We start from the raw sequence: 17,087 nt of genomic DNA on the forward strand, positions 1-17,087 counted from the left end.
TAACCAGCACAATCCTGAGAGACATTCTTAGGGCATTTATAGCATCAACACAGGAGTAGGGTATTACGCTCAGTGCGGCCCGAACCTGTCTAAAAATCCCTCCAGTACATTTACTTCTTTCTGCATTAGATCATTCCACCCCACCTGCCATCGTATTTACACCCATTTATTTCTGCCGCAAACATATTCAGAATCATCCCCCAGCCGAATCTCAAAAATGGGTCCCTCAGAATCCCTGCGATAGGAGTTAACCCTCCCGACAGCCATGAATTCCACTAACTTGTGTTATTCAAATCTTGTGTTAACACCATGTAGGTAATCACCAAAATTGGTGTAGACCTTCTTTAATTCATATTCACATTGGGTACGCACATAGAGGATAGTCACTATGTGTAAACATAGTGTAGATTCCTCAGTAGTATATAGATACAACCTTATGTATGGCTAATATGAGATATGGATTAAGGTAATCACCTTAAAAGGTGTAGGCCTTTATTTCAAATTTGATATTTGGTACGCACATTAAGGATAGTCACTATGTTTAAACATAGCGTAGATCACATAGTACAATTTAAAGCACTAATTAGTGTATGGCCAATATGCGAAAGTCTGGAATATAGTGTTATATCAAGTGAAGAGGTAATCACATAGTTTGCAATAATATGTATTTTGCAAGAAAAATAATTGCTATTGCAAAAACAAAGTTGTATATATATATATATATATATATATATATATATATATATATATATATATATATATATATATATATATATATATATATATATATGTAATTAGAATGCATAAGGGCAAAATGCATGTAATGTAACATATAAAAATTCCAGAGAAAACAGGGACTGGAACATATATATTTACAACATAAACAGAACGAATCACAATTATAGTTAAAGACAAGGGCTATAACGTGATTTTACAGAACTGTAAATTTAAATACTGAAATTGGCTACATATATGCTGAAAACCCGAGGGGTTTTCTGTGAAAATACCACTATTTCAATATTTTTTGGCTGATGGGCGAAAACCTGGGCTGTGGCCTTTTTGGCCTTTCGGCCCAGCCTATAGGCGCCCCCCTCCTCCCCACCTCAGTGTATATAAAGTGGCTGATTAGGGTTTTCCAAACCCTAACCGGCCTTGTGAGCCACCGCCGCCATATTGGGAGCCGGGCCAGCCATCTTGTGGGGCCGCTGGCCGGGGAAGAGGTTGGGCTGCGATCGAGCGGCCGAGGTGGCGTTGTCGGCGCTGAGCACAGGGCGGCCTAGGTGGCGTCAACGGCTGTCGGTGAATCAGGAACCGGGGGTCCCCGAATCTCGAGGCCAGTCCAGCAATCCGCCATGTGGCGCCATCCTGCGGAGTCTCCTCCGCGAGGTAAAAAAGATTAAGTCCCGGGAGAGGGCGCTCGGGGCCACAGTCAGTGGTCCCCGAGTACCCAAGTTCCCCGATGATCTGCGAAGTCTAAGTGCCGGGAAGAAAATGCTCGGGGAGGTATACGGTGACCCCCGAGCACTCAAGTCCCCCGACGATTAGGAAAGCTAAGTACCGGGAGAAATGTGCCCGGGGCCGCGAGCGGTGGCCCCCTGGGCACCCAAGTATCCCAAGGACCCACTGAAGGAAGTTTCGGGAGATAGTGCTCGGGGCTGCGTGCAGCGGCCCCCGAGCACTCGGTCCCCCGAGGATCCGTACAAGCGTGCCCGGGAGAGAGTGCTCGGGGAGGTGAACAGTACCCTCGAGCACTCGGTTCCCCGAGGATCAAGAAAGGACATTCTCGGGAGAGAGTGCTCGGGGAGGTGAACAGTGACCTCCGAGCACTCGGTTCCCCGACGACTCAGAGAGCCCCCTGACAGTGGCCCCCGAGGGGCCCACTGATGAGGTGTCAGCCAGTCAAAGGCCCAAGGCCGCATTTAAAGAGCGCGCGTGGCCTGTCACCTCCAATTGCTCCCGCCACGCTCGGTGTCAGTTCTTGCCACATTCTGGCAGAAGGGCGTGGGGTCATTAAATGCACGGGTCCCATCCCGTGCCATTCGGCCCGTCTCGGGATAACGTCGTAAGGGCCGAGGCGTTCCGTCTGCCGCGCTGCTGTGGTAGGAGAACAAGACAGGGCGGGCACACCGGGCCGCTCTGCGGCTGCCCGGTGGGCCCTCTCCACGGCGCCCGTTGCTAGTGCATTTATAGTGACGGATGACCGGGCGTGGGGCGTATTTTCCACCCCCGGTCACTTCGCATAGAGGCTTTGATGACGCCCTTTCCATTTATGGTATCTTGGAACTCGTGCCCCCAACCTCCCGTTCGGGACACGCTGCTGCCGGCGGGTATTTAAAGCAGCCGGCAGCACGGACAAAGACAAGGAAGAAAAGGCTTTGAGTAGCGAAGAGAAGAAAAGATCAAGAGCACCCAAAGCCAACAGACACACGCAAACCGAAGAACAAGAAGCCTCAGGCTCTAGGATAATCAAACATTCTTGTAACTAGCAACATCCTTGAGGGACATTCTCAGGGCATTCATAGTATCCATACAGGAGTAGGGTGTTACGCCTCCGTGCGGCCCGAACCTGTCTAAACACCAGCGCATTTACTTCGTTCCGCACTAGATCATTCCACCCCACCGGCCATCACATTCATACCCATTTATTTCTCCGACGAACATATTCAGGATCATCCCCCCAACCGAATTTCTAAAAAGGGGTCCCTCAGGATCCCTGCGACAGGAGTTAACCCTCCGACAACGGCAACAGCGGCGGAGCAGTCGGGTCTTGAGGCGCGCCGGTCCGAGCCGAGGGACGGGTGGCCGAGGTGGCGTTGGCTGCGTCGGCGGCCGAGTCGCCGTGAAGGGGACGACGCACCGGTCGAGCGCAGGGCAGCCGAGCCGCCCAGGCGTTTTCTGTTGCGTCGAAGCTGTTGGGCTCCGGTCCTGCCGTGAAGCCGAGCCAGCAGATGGAGCGAGTGGCCGACCGAGGGGTCGTGCGGGCTGCCGGACTTGGAGCGAGTCGGACAAGCCACCGGGAGGGATGGCCGAGCCGCTGTGTGGAGCAGCGGCCGGCCAAGCCTCCGGAGCAGAGGGGTCGGGCCGCCGGTGGAGGAGTGCCTGGCCGTCGGGCAGAGCAGCGGCCAGCCGAGCCTCCGGAGTAGAGGGGCCGGGCCACCGGCTCGCCGACCGAATGTTCGTGCAGAGGAGGGCGGCCAGCCGAGGGGTGCACCGCCCCTTTCCCCCTCGCACGCACACGCGCCTAGGTACGTTTAGAACCCCCCGGAGGGGAGGCCGGAGGCCGCAAGGGCCCATGATCCCGGGCGTTGGCCCGGACGGCGGTTGGCCGCTGAAGTGGCGAAGCGACGAAGGGTGCGGTCGAGTGGCGCAGTGGGTGTAGCCACTGTGGAGCCGGCAGTTGGCGAAGAGGAGTCATTGATTTGGATGAACGGCGTCGCGGCCATCGAGACCGTGGTGGATGGGTCCTCAGAGAGGACTTCCACAACTTCAATGCTGGATTCGATGAAGGCTGGTGTGTTCAGATCGATGCCCTGGGAAGGAGAGGCCGGACTGTAGTCTGCCATTGTTCCCGGAGGCTTCTGTCGCGCCGGACAAGGAAAACCCAGTTGCGGCAGTGGCTGTCCATGGTCTGTTCTGCCACCGCAGTAGAAGGAGCCGCGTCGGCCATGTCTGTGGAGGTGCTAGTGGGTGACACTGGAATAGAGGAAGACAGTGGAGTGTACTCTGGAGAGTACAACACGCGCTCCTCCAGATCCTACTCCTCCTCCTCGGATGCCACCGCCAGTGTGTTGTTGAAGAGAGGTGCAGCCCCGCTGCGTGCTGCCATGGTGGGTGGAGGGCCGGCAGGAGCAGTGGCTGCAAGAGACACTGCAGGGGCTGCTTGAGCCCTTGGAGGGTCGTGGCGGTGGCCATGACGGCGAGGACCACGTGTGCGGCAACGGCGATGGGCACGCTGTTGGCCAAACGGCGAGATGTGTCGCAGAATTGCTGCCTCCAAATCCATCAAACAACGAAGAACATCTCCAGTGGTGAATGAAGGTGAAGCATCTTCTTTCTTTTACCTTGATCTGGGAGTCATTCGTGCCTTATCTATTGGTGAAACCTATTGGCCCTTTTTCTTCTTCTTCTTGCTTCTGTGCAATGGCCAAAATGCTCAATAGTTGGTTCTAAGTGCTGATGACGTGTTTGAGTGATTTTGAAAGAGTTTGAGAGAGTAAGTAATGTTTATTGATTGATGGTTGTTTACACATATTTATACATATTCAAAGGGCATGAATATGTCCATTTAATAGTGAATAGTTGCCTTTTGATTTAATAACTGAAAAGCAGTTTGTGTGCTAAATTGATCACATGCATAATTAAAGAAATGTCAGTTTGTAACATTATACATTACATTCAAATAGCCCTATCAATAGCGACCTTTGCGTATAATGATTGTTCTGACCCTAATCTGAGCATTTTGTGTGCACAAGCAAAACATTTTCCAGGCACAACTAGAATAAGAATCGAAATACTGAGCACTGAATTACGCCACAAGTTGAGGCACAATATAAGAAACAAAAGTTCAGGCATGTGGTCATGAAAACACAGCAGTTGGTCCTTGTCTGCAAGGGCAGCAAGGCTGGCTCCGCGTCTGGGACTGGGGGTGTGATTCTTCTACGGATGGTTAAAGCGGAGTATTTTGCGTGCGCAGGGGCAAACAAGTCTTTTCACATGCGACTAATCGCCGAAAAAATATTGAAATACGTTTGAAATACAGGAAGGGTGCTAAATTATTAAGGAATCACATGAGTAGGTGTCAAAAAATGAACTTCTCCCTATTATGCCGTGTTATGCAGAGCTCGATCGGTTGAAATAGTAATGCACTTCCACAAAATCTGAATCAGACCCTTTTCACTTACATGCATGCTTTACTCACATTGGTGTAATTCCGATGATACTCTACTACTCCGCGCTTTTCTTGCTCCTGAAATTCTCCCTCATCGCCGCAACCTTCTTCTTACACTGGACTACAGTTTTACCTGGGACAGCAGCAGCCACACGCTCCCATCTTTGGCTTGCATCCTTAGGAAAAGCCTTCAAAGCTTGGACAAGGGCCAGCACCTGCATCTCCGTCCATGCATCTGGATCTGTCGCGGAAGGTGCACCATTCGGGACAGGATCAGCAACAGTTTTCTCATCGGCTGTCTGACTGCTGCTTGCAGGTTGTGCGGCCACCTTAGATGAAGCAGTCCTGCATCCATCAGTTGAGGAACCGACTGTTTCATCACGAGTTGAAAGAGGTGAAGCAATGGATTGGGCTGGTTTGCGTTTCTCCAGGAAAGAGTCGAAAGCTTTTGTTGAGTCTGGCTTCTGAAGAAGAACAGTCTTCGTGGCCTTCAGAATCTCTTCAACAGATCTGCCCGTCCCAATAAACTCAGAAACAACCTCCCATCTCCTCGAAGTTCCCTTTGGATACTTTTGGATTGCTTTCCTAAGCATCTCAACCTCTTCCTTTCCCCATGGTCTCTCTTTTTTCTCATAGCTGTTCAATAAGCTGCCTTGTGTCACTTTTCCTCCCGTAGAGTTGGATTTTGGAGTAGATCCCTCTGCGCCATTTGCTTCAATTTTCTTTGCTTCCTTTGAGGAACTTTCTTTGCTCAGTTCACCTCTCAGCAATCTGGCCTTGATAGCTGTATCCTTACCCTCCATTCCGTCACAGAGTTTCTTCAGCCGTTCAATATCAAGTGACACACATGCTGTTTCAAGATCATCTTCTGACAGACCAAAGTGGTTCTCTGTAACTACGGGTGCTGCAAGAGTTCGCAGACGGGTTTTCTCTTTGCGTAGCAGTTTCTTCTCTTTCTCCTTCAACTTCTTCTGATTGAGAGCAGCTTCTGCAGCTTTCTTAGCCTCCTCATCCTTCCTTTTCTTTTCCTCTTCTGCAGCTCTTGCAGCTTCTTCCTCCTGCAATTTTTTTGCCAGGTACTTTGCCTCCTTTTTCCTCTGCTTCTCAGCCTTCTCCTCCTCCTTTCTCCTCTGGATCCTTGGATCTTTCTTGTAAGCATTTTCAACAAGAGTGCGTACTCGTGCATACTCTGCCTTTTTGGCCTTCTCTTGTAGCTTCATGTTCTGCCTCTCCATCCATCTCTTATGTTCACGAGATTCAGCTTGCTCCAAGTCATACTCATCATCATCTGGAAACTCCCTCCAACTCTTGAAGTTGTACCAGAAATTGTAGAACTTGTCAACTTCCTCTATGGGAGTAGCATCATCTCCTAGAGAAGAAACAGGCTGGCTAACAGACCAGCGTCCATTTCTCATGAAGGCTGGGCCGAAAACCTTGAAGAAGTCTTGAGGGGCACAGTCTGTTGGAACATCATCATCAAACTCATCGGTTGAGTCATAAATCCTCCTTTTTGTAGGGTCTATGAGGACTTCATAGGCCTCCTGAATGGCCTTGAAATGGCTCTCTATCTCATCCTTTTTTGCTTGCTTTGCTTCCTCTGTTGTCTCTGCAAGAATCAGAGAAGCCTGCTTATCTGGATGATGTTTAAGAGCCATATCACGGTAACTTTTCCGAATCTGATCTTCAGTGGCCAAGAACCGCAAGTGCCCCAACCCAAGCAACGCATAGTGGTCTTGCTGTTGACTCCCAGAGGACTTCTTCTTTCCTTTGCTGCTGAAGGTATCAGAAGCAGCAGCAAAATCTTGGCTTTTGTCATCCGATGACACACTGCGATCATCATTTTCCGTGTCTTCTTGCTCCCCAAGACCAAGAAGCTTCATTGCTGCGGCATGGAACGAATGACCAGCAGGTTCATGTTTCAAAGCTTTTACAGGCAGGCAATTGGATGAGACATACAAAGGCACTCCATCTATGATCTCTGGAGAGTAAGTGATCAAAAGACAACTGCTCTGAGAATCCATTGATCAATGATATTGACAGAAACTTCTGAGTCCAGATATACAGCAAAACCTTTATTATACAACCTGCAGAAATTTGAGTGTTGATTAGAAATAAGATCCATATTTAAAAATAGCATCCTTATATGACAACGAATATAGGTAATCGAGATAAGCAAATCATACACAAGTTGCCAAACACCAAGCTAAGTTTTGAGCAGCAAGGTTTAAAGTTTGTCATGCCATCTGTAATTTAAATCAAGTAAAACTACAGTGCTACGGGAATACAACCTTTGTATAAGGAACAACTCCATGTAAATGTATACCACTTGATAACTAAGGCCCATACTACTAGTATTCCGTACCTCAAAGGAGACTAGCAGCCGTTCTATAGCTACCTCACTAGCCCAATCTTCCACCTTGTAATATGTAATCCAGAACATTTTATCCAATGAACTCAATTAGCTCAATTTACAGGGATACCAAACTCATAATTGTTCGACAATGTGTGGACAGATTGGTGCCAATTTCTCAAACGTCTGTTTCAAACTAGAATGCAAGTAAATGCAATGCATTCTTGAATTAAGGTTATTCGAGGCAATACTCGAATCTCGATACACACAACCCCAAACTGAAGCCGTAAGATCACGGCGACTGTAGCGCCCCACGGACATCTAAATCTAAATCATCGTAAAGTGAAGTGAGCGTAGTAAACCAAGCACAGCACAGGTGGGCGGGCGCCGGTCTGCTGGACATACACTACGCCTTATTCACATTGAGCACTAGAGAAAAATAACAAGGTGGAGCGAGAAACCCAAATTCCCGACGCGTGGGCGCGTTAGTACTAATCGGACGGCGCAACCCTCTTCCCCGCAAGGAAGATTCGAACTTGGACCTGAATTTGATCACAACGAGATCGATGAACCCACGCAAGCGAAGCCGGGGATTCCATACCGAGAGAAGAAGCCGGCCTGGATGGACTCTTATGCGCCCTGCTCGACGCCAATCGTACAGGGTTCCTCTCAGAGGAAGGCGGCGGCGGCGGAGGCGGGTCGGGGAGGACGGGGAGCGGAGAGGGGAGGGGAGGAACGAGACGGCGGCCGCGCGGTTGGGGCGAAAGGGTGGAGGCGATGACGGGGTGCTGCTCGGGTCGCGGCGGCAACCACAAAACCCTAGCGTCATATGGGGCGACAGTCGCTGCACGCTTCTTCTGCTCTCACGTCTCTCTTGGGCTGGGCTGGTATTGTCAGTGGGCTTTGGAGGGAGGACGAGGTCATTTCTCCGATTTTTTTTATTTTTACATTTTCTAACATAAGTATTTATAAAAATATATCCTGAATGAAAATATTTACATAATAGATATCTACCGTACTCTTAAAAAGTTACAGCTCTTTTAGAGAGCGGTAAATATATCACCGTGGCATGACCAACCCTTACCGCCCTCTCATGGGGTTAGAACCCTTATTATCCTATGAGAGGATGGTTAGCCACTACCACCTCTCAGGTGACGGTTAGCCTAGTTTATTTTTATAAAAGTAATAAAATTTTAGAATTTATTTAAGAAAAAATAACAAAAATCTTGAAACATATTTAAGTGAAGATAGAATAAATATATGTAACTGAAATAATAAAATCATATTGAATGTAAGATAGAATGTGTATATGAGATGGATACATAAAATTTAAACATTACTAATGGTATGTAGGCTGCATCTAAGATACATACACGCCTTAGATAATAGATTAAAAATGAGAAGACCATATTGATTTTCAACAAGTACAACAATTAGTAGCATAAACATTACGGATGAATTGGCCCTTGAAGTTGTCTATACTTTATCTCCCAGTCCATCCAATAGTAATCGTATTATGGGGATTTTGGTCTACATGGTTCCAGTGTATATGAAAAAAAAATTCAAAGTTAGGATCCTAGTTATCTGCGCCGTCGTTAAAGAATTCGCAACGTTATGGAGTTCTCTGAGGAGTAAACATGAAGTTATCATTATGGGAACCAACCCATTTAGTTGTGGTGGAAGTGGTAGAAGCATATCCTCTTTTGGTAGTTGTTGAACAACCACCTCTTTCACGGCAGCTCGAACCACCACCTCTTTCGCAACGGCGTGGAGATATCGAATGACCATCTTTGCGTTTCTAATTATGTCCGAGTAGGCAACCATCACCGAAGAGCAGATATAACCTAAAAAATTATCGATGGATTTGTTTAGCAACCTTTCATCATGAGGGAATACTTAGTATTCAAAAAGAGCATACAAAAATATAAAGGTGCCTTAGAAGTGCAACCTAAAAAATAACAGGGACATGTAATAATGATGAACGTACCTTAATGTGCTCATCGTACTACTGAGGGTGCATAAATATGATATGCGCTCACTTGCTAAAACACTTTGCTATATCGGCTAGTTCGCACACCCTGATATATCTTTGACGGCACTCTAACAAGTGTGTATTAGGTCCATAGAGGTTACAGAGCTTACCGTTCACCGCCATTCCTCCGTAGTGAAACAGGGACAGCGGGTCATGGTCTACCATTTCTATAGCACTTTGTTCAGTTTCTCCTCCTTGAACACATTGTCACCTTTTGTCTGGATCTCCTTTATAGTTTGTAGGGCTATCATTGAGAATTTAGATGTCCACGAGAAATATCTACTTGAGGAGCCAGCCATGGTGTGATATTAGGTATCATATGCTAGTGGTGTTTCGGAAAACTACGATATCACGACCTTCTTGTTATTTCGGTCTCCCATTTTATAACCAGGAACCGATGATCTACATATCAAGTGTAGGTATATAATTTGGAGATAGTGCATGCATTGGATGCCTTCCTGCAGTGAGCAGTCACTAGGCTTTGAGTAGTTGGCAGCGTGCAATCACATCGCTCTAACAAGGGGTAGCGAGTGGTTTTGTCAATCTGAAAAGCTGACAGCGAGGGGTCGTATCTCCCTAAAAAGGTGGCAGTGAGAGGTGACATCACTCTGAGAAGATGGTAGCATGCGATCACATGGGATTAAGAAATGCACATGGTAAGTAGTAATGTCCGAACATGTAATACATAGATAGTAGACATGTAAGAATATCTAAGACTAGATGTGTCGTATATGCTCTTCGTCATGTAGCTAACAAAGGAAGATCATCGGAGGGAGATAGGAAAGTAGAGCAAATGACTAGTTTGTGAATCGAATATGCATCATGAAACAAACATCTAAGTTACAAAAAGCAAAGATAAAATCTTACTGTTGTCTCCCCCGCTGCTATTCCCACCATCATGGTCTCGTCACCGCTACCGCTGGTTCACCCTCACGTGGACCCTAGAGTAGGTCAGGTTATCTGGCGGAACAACTTGCCTGGTAGGCCTCGTAGCGATCATGAGTGTCGAGGCCTCCTCCTGGGTCTGTTGCGTCGGTAGTGGAGCACTAGGCAATTGGGACCACGTGATGACGACGTAGTTCGGTGTGCCCCCGAAGAAGTCCCTCACGATGTCGAACGCGGGGTCCGACTCGGGCTCATCCTCCTGACTCGGGTATGAGGACTGCAATGTTGTCGCCGTCGTCCATGCATAACCACTAGAGGGGCCTGCGAACGGATGAATTTATTAGATACGGTAAATGTGAAAATGAATGTATTAGTAAAAATACAATGTTGTACCTATATGGTATACAATGGTAGCTATAGATGGCCATGCCTGATTGCCGAAGTAGGGTGCGAATGGTGGAGGTGCAGATGCAGACGTCCTGGCTTCATCACCGTAGTAACCTATGGACAAATGATTAAATTAGATATACTATTGAATATATTGGATGATGTAGTATATTGGCACCCATTACCGGAGAGGCCTGCGAAAGATGAAGGTGTCGACGCTGGCCATGGTCTAGGTCTCTGTGTCGTTAAGTGTGTAGATGCACACAACATATTTTTTAAATAAATGCATTAGTAAGAAAAGAATATCTCAAACCAACGTGCGTATGAATAAAGAGTACCTATTGTTACCAGCCCTGGCGGGCGTGGTCGAGGTGGTGGTGTGGATGCCAACCTCAGTGGAGGTCGTTGCACATCAGACCTCCTAGATGACTATGTGTTGACCCCACTAGACTTGGAAGGGGCACCAACAATGTCTGCGGTGGATCGGCATAAGGTAAGCTTCAGGGCCCATGCGGTCTTGTTGACAATCCATTTGACAAATCCCGCTACATCTGTCGCACTAAGCTTCATCTCTTGCCTAAGGGGTCCCATGGCTCCAACAACGTCCCTATGTATATCGTATATGATATTGGACTGTTGAAACAAACATGAAACGAGATTTTTAGTTTATAGCGTTTCATATGGGACTATATGTTAAAAAAATAATAAATTACTTAAATATACCGCTAATGCAGTGTCCTTGTCCCAATGGCTTGGGCACGCCTCTGTAGTCAAAGCGACGTGCAGCCGGACAGTATCTGGGGTGTAGGTGACCCATGTACGTGTACGCAAAATGAGCCACCATGGGTACTCCTCGTAGCCCGATCAACGAAAAGACGAGGCTCCTCGATGACATGGGTATGGGTCCACTCCAAGACATATGGCGCCAAATGATCTACCCAGAGGTTGCCACATGGTTAGCCCTTACGTGAACACCTACAGGTTAACCATGTTAGATAGACTATAAATGATATGAATGATATGGATTATATATTTGGTTTTACTTACTTGTGAACTTGGGGCTGAATGGTGTGAATGTTGATGAGGGGGAACGCCTGGAAGCATTTGAACTATCTCATCACACGGTGGGATGAGTACTCCTCAACGTAGATGTTAAAGTCGAGCGGCTTTTTCGTAAGCCAATAGTCCTCGTCGTGGCCGCACAACGGAGATAGACTGAAAGGCGCACAATCATGTATCTTCGAGTGACTGTAGGGGGCACAGACCATGTCATATGGACACAGACGGTCGAACTGCAACATAAAAAAGCTTGTACGTGTTGTGGGTGTGCTCGTGCGCCTAATGCGGCTGTGGAGAAAAATAGTATGAAGCCAGACTAAAAACATGTGACAAGTAAAGCAGAGCTATGTTTCATACGTACCCAACATCGACACCACATTGAGCCCATGATGAACCCTTCCCCCTCAGTTTCCCCATACCATTCTTCAGGGTACGAGAACTAGTCCACAACAGGCCGACCAATCGCGAACCGCTCATACAACCACAACTGGGCACCCAACAAATGTGGCTAGTGGCTCCTTCTTTATGCACGCGTCGCACAAGCTCGATACGTCACTACTAGGATAACGAAGGCCCAACTGAATTGGGGGACATCATCGGGCTCCACATCTACGGTCCCTCTCGCATAGGGAAGAAGGGTCCTCAACACCAGGTGACCTTGGAATATTAAGTGAATGTAGAACATGCAACAAATATATAACCGGAACTATACACAGGTAACTCATGACATACCGGTGCTTCCAACGATCGTTGATCGTAAGTAGCTCCCCGGGGCCACTGCTAACTCGGTTTGGTGAATGACAGACAAGAAGTTGTGGTGCTTCTTATCCACTACAGGGTTAAGAAGCTCGGGGTCGGTGGGTGCTTCATATCTGCATTGAAAACAAATATAAATAGTTTGTACCATACATACACACACAGTTACATAAACAACGTATAACATACAAGTAGCCACAGTTATATGAATAGATTATATACACACACAGTTACGTAAATAGCGTATACAATATAGGTACATATAGTTACGTGAACAAATTAAAATATAGATGTAAGGTCCAAATACAATATACATAGGTTAGGCGAAAACCTCACAAATATAACATCCAACTATGATAATCACATTCACACTTGACTGTCGTCATGACCCCATCTATACACCAGGTGCACTTCTTGGATATTTCTTGTATGTATTACTAGTTTCATCGCACTTGATGCATCCCTTCACCCTTGGACCCACCTCAGATTCATTCATATCATTTCAAATCCGTCAAGTTTGTTGATATCCCGGTGTGTACTTCATCTTCTCAAAGTCTGGCTCATAGAATCGTGAGGGACCTGGATCATTTATAAATGTATCAATAACGTTTTAGCCATAAAGCTCATTGTTCCATGTGATTAGTATTTGATCCTTCATAAAGTAGCGGTAAACATATTATCGGGGTAGCATTTTGGACTCCTCACATGCAGCTATGATGTGTGTGCACAGTCTGTGTAGTAATTGTGGCTTCTAGCATGAACAAATGCAAGTTCCATTCCTCAGCATACGCTCTTTCACATGACGCTCACGTCTGCTACCCCTACGACCCTTATCCCGACACAAGACATTGAACATGTACTCTGCAGTTCCCTCCTGATTTGTGAGGTGCATATGTGCCTTCTTTGTGACCTTCTTCATGTACTCACATAGCATCGATCTATACAGCATACAGTTATCTTCTATTGCCTTAGAAGCAGTTGCGTAATGATTAATGAAATATCTACAGGTTCCATGCAAAATACCTTCAATAATTCCAACAAAAGGGAGGGACCTCATACCCCGCATAACCCAGTCGTAGATCTCAGCAAGATTAGTTATTATTATCCCATACATTGCCCCTCTAGTGTCGTACATCAAGGCACATTTCTCTCTTATCTCATTTTGTATCCGATGTGAGAAATTCCTAACAAATGACCCTGATCTCCTTACTATCTAGGGAGTATCTATTGGGATGGGTTCAAGAGCAACCGGCTCATCTCTGGTGTTTGCTACCTCAGTTGACTACTTCGTGGTTATTTCGTCTAGCCTTGCCTATAGTGCGTTGAACTTTCTTTTCTGATTTTGGCTGCATAATTTCTTGAAAAGATTCATCAAGTGCTTGTTTTTGAATTATTTGTAAAAGTTTGTACCCATATACCTCATGCACCACATGCTCTTCAAGTTAGACCACTTTGTTGTTACACACCGTCGAACACTGTCGTATTGCATATATAGCAAAGCTTGCAACAACCATGCATGTCTATTATGAATCAAACATACATCAGGCCGGTCCAGAACAATAGCATGCTTCACCCGCTCAAGTAACCAATATCAGCTATCCTTATTCTCGCTCCCCACAAAGGCAAACCCCACTGGCATGACTTGGTTGTTCCTTTCTACCCCAATTGCAAACAGTATTTGTCATTTATACTTCGCAGTGAGAACATCCCATCCAAGCAAATGATGGGTCGATAGTGCTTAAATGCCTTTATGATTGTCGCAAATGCAAAGAAAGCGTGCTGTAATACTCGCATTCCAGACACTTCACTTGAGGGGTAATGCTTGATGCCAAAATAACTTACAAAGCTTCTCGCACATATTATGACTAGTTGACGTGATAAGTTGTTATATGATGCTTCGTATGACCCAAACCTCATCTCAATAGCCTTCTATTTCGCCCTTCATGACTTGGCATAGCTTATTGTGTATAGGAACCTTTCCTCAATAGCATGGATTATTGATCGTGTCTTATACTTTAGGTTATTTACAATCGCTCTGTACATAACATTAGCAACAAAAGCAGATGATAGATTCATGTAGGAGAACTCTATTTCCTCAATGTGACAGTTATGCTCCCTAACTATTGAGCACTCTCAGTGGTCAACTCACTTCCCTCTAAATACGTGCACCCGCCACAGACAATTAGGCACCAAACACTTGATGTTGTACTCCCTTTTGCTTGACTTTACAACCTTGAACTACCTTCGAAGAAACAACAACTGGTATTTCACTATATCAATAGCAGCCTCCTTATTAGGGTACATAGCACCCTGGGACACCTCGTTCTCATGATATTCCTATGGTGTCTGATGACCCTCACTGACCACTAGCTTTGAAAAATCCTAATTCCTCTACTTTGTAGGAATATGAGCATTTTCCTCCTCATTTGCAATAGCTTCCCCGAGCTCCTGATCCTCCCTCTTCACTCTTCAATTATGCTAGATGTGCTCCCCCTCATCGGCTACACCCCTCGGTTGCATCTTATGCACATCCCCAACGTCCTGCTCCTCCCCAACAGCTGTCGAGTCTACTTCATACACCGTTGTCTAACTTATTCATGCTACTGTTTTTCCAACGTTTATCTCTGGTGGATCTTTCTGGTACGTCTCAGCTAGCACCACAAGAGGGAGATCACGTTCACATGCTATATCTACATACTGCATCCAAGCAGCTATTGCATTAATCAGAACGAGCTCCTTGAAGTACCCATGAGTAGCACGCTTAGCACAGCTCTCAGCTTAAGCTCATGGTGTTGGAGATCCAGTTAAAAATAGCGTATCAGCCATTTGCACATGCCCACTATTATCCTCTCATTGGCTCTACTAAGTCCCTTGATGACATGCTAAAATCCTGAGAGATTTATACCGCTAGGACCATAACTAATCTGACCTTCACTATAATATATATATGAAAATATAGCCTATCAGACATACCTAGTGTGAGGAACGATGACGTCATAAGAGGGAGGTGAATTAGGACACTTAGAAACCTAAACTAAATTGGCTCCCAAAACATTACAAGATAAATCTATCTCAATTTCTATATAAATGTACTTTAGGTTTATCTAGTGTGTCTACTCTACCGCTCAAAAGGATTGCAACATACTCTAGCAAGGTAAATTGCAAGTATGTAAATACGGAAACATAAATAAGGTAGAGAGACAAACTCGGCATAAGGAATTTTTATCCCGTGGTATCAATGGCATGGTACGGAAAAACCTTATAAAGGTCAAAATGGTGAATTGAGGTAGAGTAGACCGATGATCCGGTAGTCATTTGGCCAGGTATGGAAAGAAAAAGATTGCATCTGCTCCCCCTAAACTATAAGAGGTCTCATTTCTCTCCAAACCTAATGTGGTAGGTTCCCATCATAAGGCTTTCCATCTATAGATTGATTGAGCTATTACCCACCAAGGATCTCATTCGTTCAAAACTCAGTTGACTGTTTCTATAGATAAGACAGAACGTCCTTAGTTCAGTATTACCTTTAGTTCATATTGGAGCTCCACAAAGGATATGCTCCTGGTCGTCAAGTCTCTTCCAGTCTTGACTCTTGAGCTACTAAGTCACCAAGATAAGATCTCAAATATGATGAGCCATCAAGCTACCAAGGCAAGGTCTTATACTAGTCTCTCTTTCGGTCACCTGTCACCGTGATCACTTCAGAGCTTAAGCCATCAAGGTAAGGGTCTCCGCGTCCCCGTACACGTGTCTTGTCGCCGCTCCACACTAACTTAGAGGGTCAACAAGCTTGAGCCACCAAGGTCCAAGATATTGACGAGTCACCAAGACTCTAAGGCGCTAACGTACAACTCGGTACAAGCTAGGATCACTCATTGATCCCTTTTTCAAGCTGTAGCACCTAGCTACAACTCACTCTTTACCTATAAGCACTAAATACTCTACAATCTTGTGCTTAATTGCCTTGGATGATCACTTTAAGCACTTTGGTGGCTTGGATGTCTTCTCAAGTGTATTTAAGCTTTCTCTAGACTCCAGCAGCATGTCACACCCTTAAATGATTGAGTGGAGGGGTATTTATAGCCTCAAACCCGCCAACTAACTATTTTCTCAACAACTCAGAAAAGTTGTTAACACCGGATGATCTGATGAGAACATTAGTACTAACATCGGATCATCCGGTGAGTACAACCTCAGAAACTAGCCGTTGGAACTCTACTCAAAGCCTCTGTGAACACTGGACACTCTGGTATGCCTTCAAATCCATCACTAGACCTTCTGGTAAGTTATCTTGAGCCATTCGAGTCTTTGCAGCCTCTTTGTGTAAAATGGTCTGGTGCATTCATCCAGTGTTCATTTCATTCATACTGGACCATCTGGTGAGTTAAATCTTCTCTTCTTTGTCCTGAAAATGCTCCGGTGCAACTATCTCTATAATCATCAGACTATCCGATGAGTTGATCTTTATTTTTCAGCACTGGTAGTCACCTCTGTAAGAAATGCTCCAGTGCTATACTTCAGCGTGCACAAACCAAGTACCGAACCTTCCAGTGGGTTGATCTTCAGTTTTCTACACTCGCATTCTTCTCTGCAAGAAATGCTTCGGTGTTACCCATTGCAGATCATTGGACTATTCGGTGAGGTCATCAGTCTTCTCCCACTTTGTCAGAAATACTCCGATGAGTTTCACACACAGAGCACTGGACTATCCGGTGAGGCTACTAGTCTCT

The 17,087-nt window shown here is 45.9% G+C and overlaps 1 protein-coding gene across 1 annotated transcript; it reads right to left on the bottom strand.

Moving 5' to 3' along the window:
* Positions 1-4,501: 4,501 nt before the first annotated feature.
* On the bottom strand, positions 4,502-8,080 carry LOC133888271 (uncharacterized). Its single transcript, XM_062328446.1, has 2 exons — positions 7,840-8,080; positions 4,502-6,972 (listed from the first exon to the last, which is right to left on the bottom strand). The coding sequence occupies exon 2, from the start codon at positions 6,907-6,909 to the stop codon at positions 4,945-4,947; it is 1,965 nt and encodes a 654-aa protein (XP_062184430.1). The 5' UTR covers positions 6,910-6,972; positions 7,840-8,080; the 3' UTR covers positions 4,502-4,944.
* Positions 8,081-17,087: the final 9,007 nt, after the last annotated feature.

This window comes from Phragmites australis, chromosome 13 (genome assembly GCF_958298935.1).
Source record: "Phragmites australis chromosome 13, lpPhrAust1.1, whole genome shotgun sequence".
Taxonomy (NCBI): Eukaryota; Viridiplantae; Streptophyta; class Magnoliopsida; order Poales; family Poaceae; genus Phragmites; species Phragmites australis.

Excerpts from the sequence above, each read along its gene's own strand:
- LOC133888271 (XM_062328446.1), bottom strand. The coding sequence starts at position 6,909 with ATGGATTCTCAGAGCAGTTGTCTTTTGATCACTTACTCTCCAGAGATC.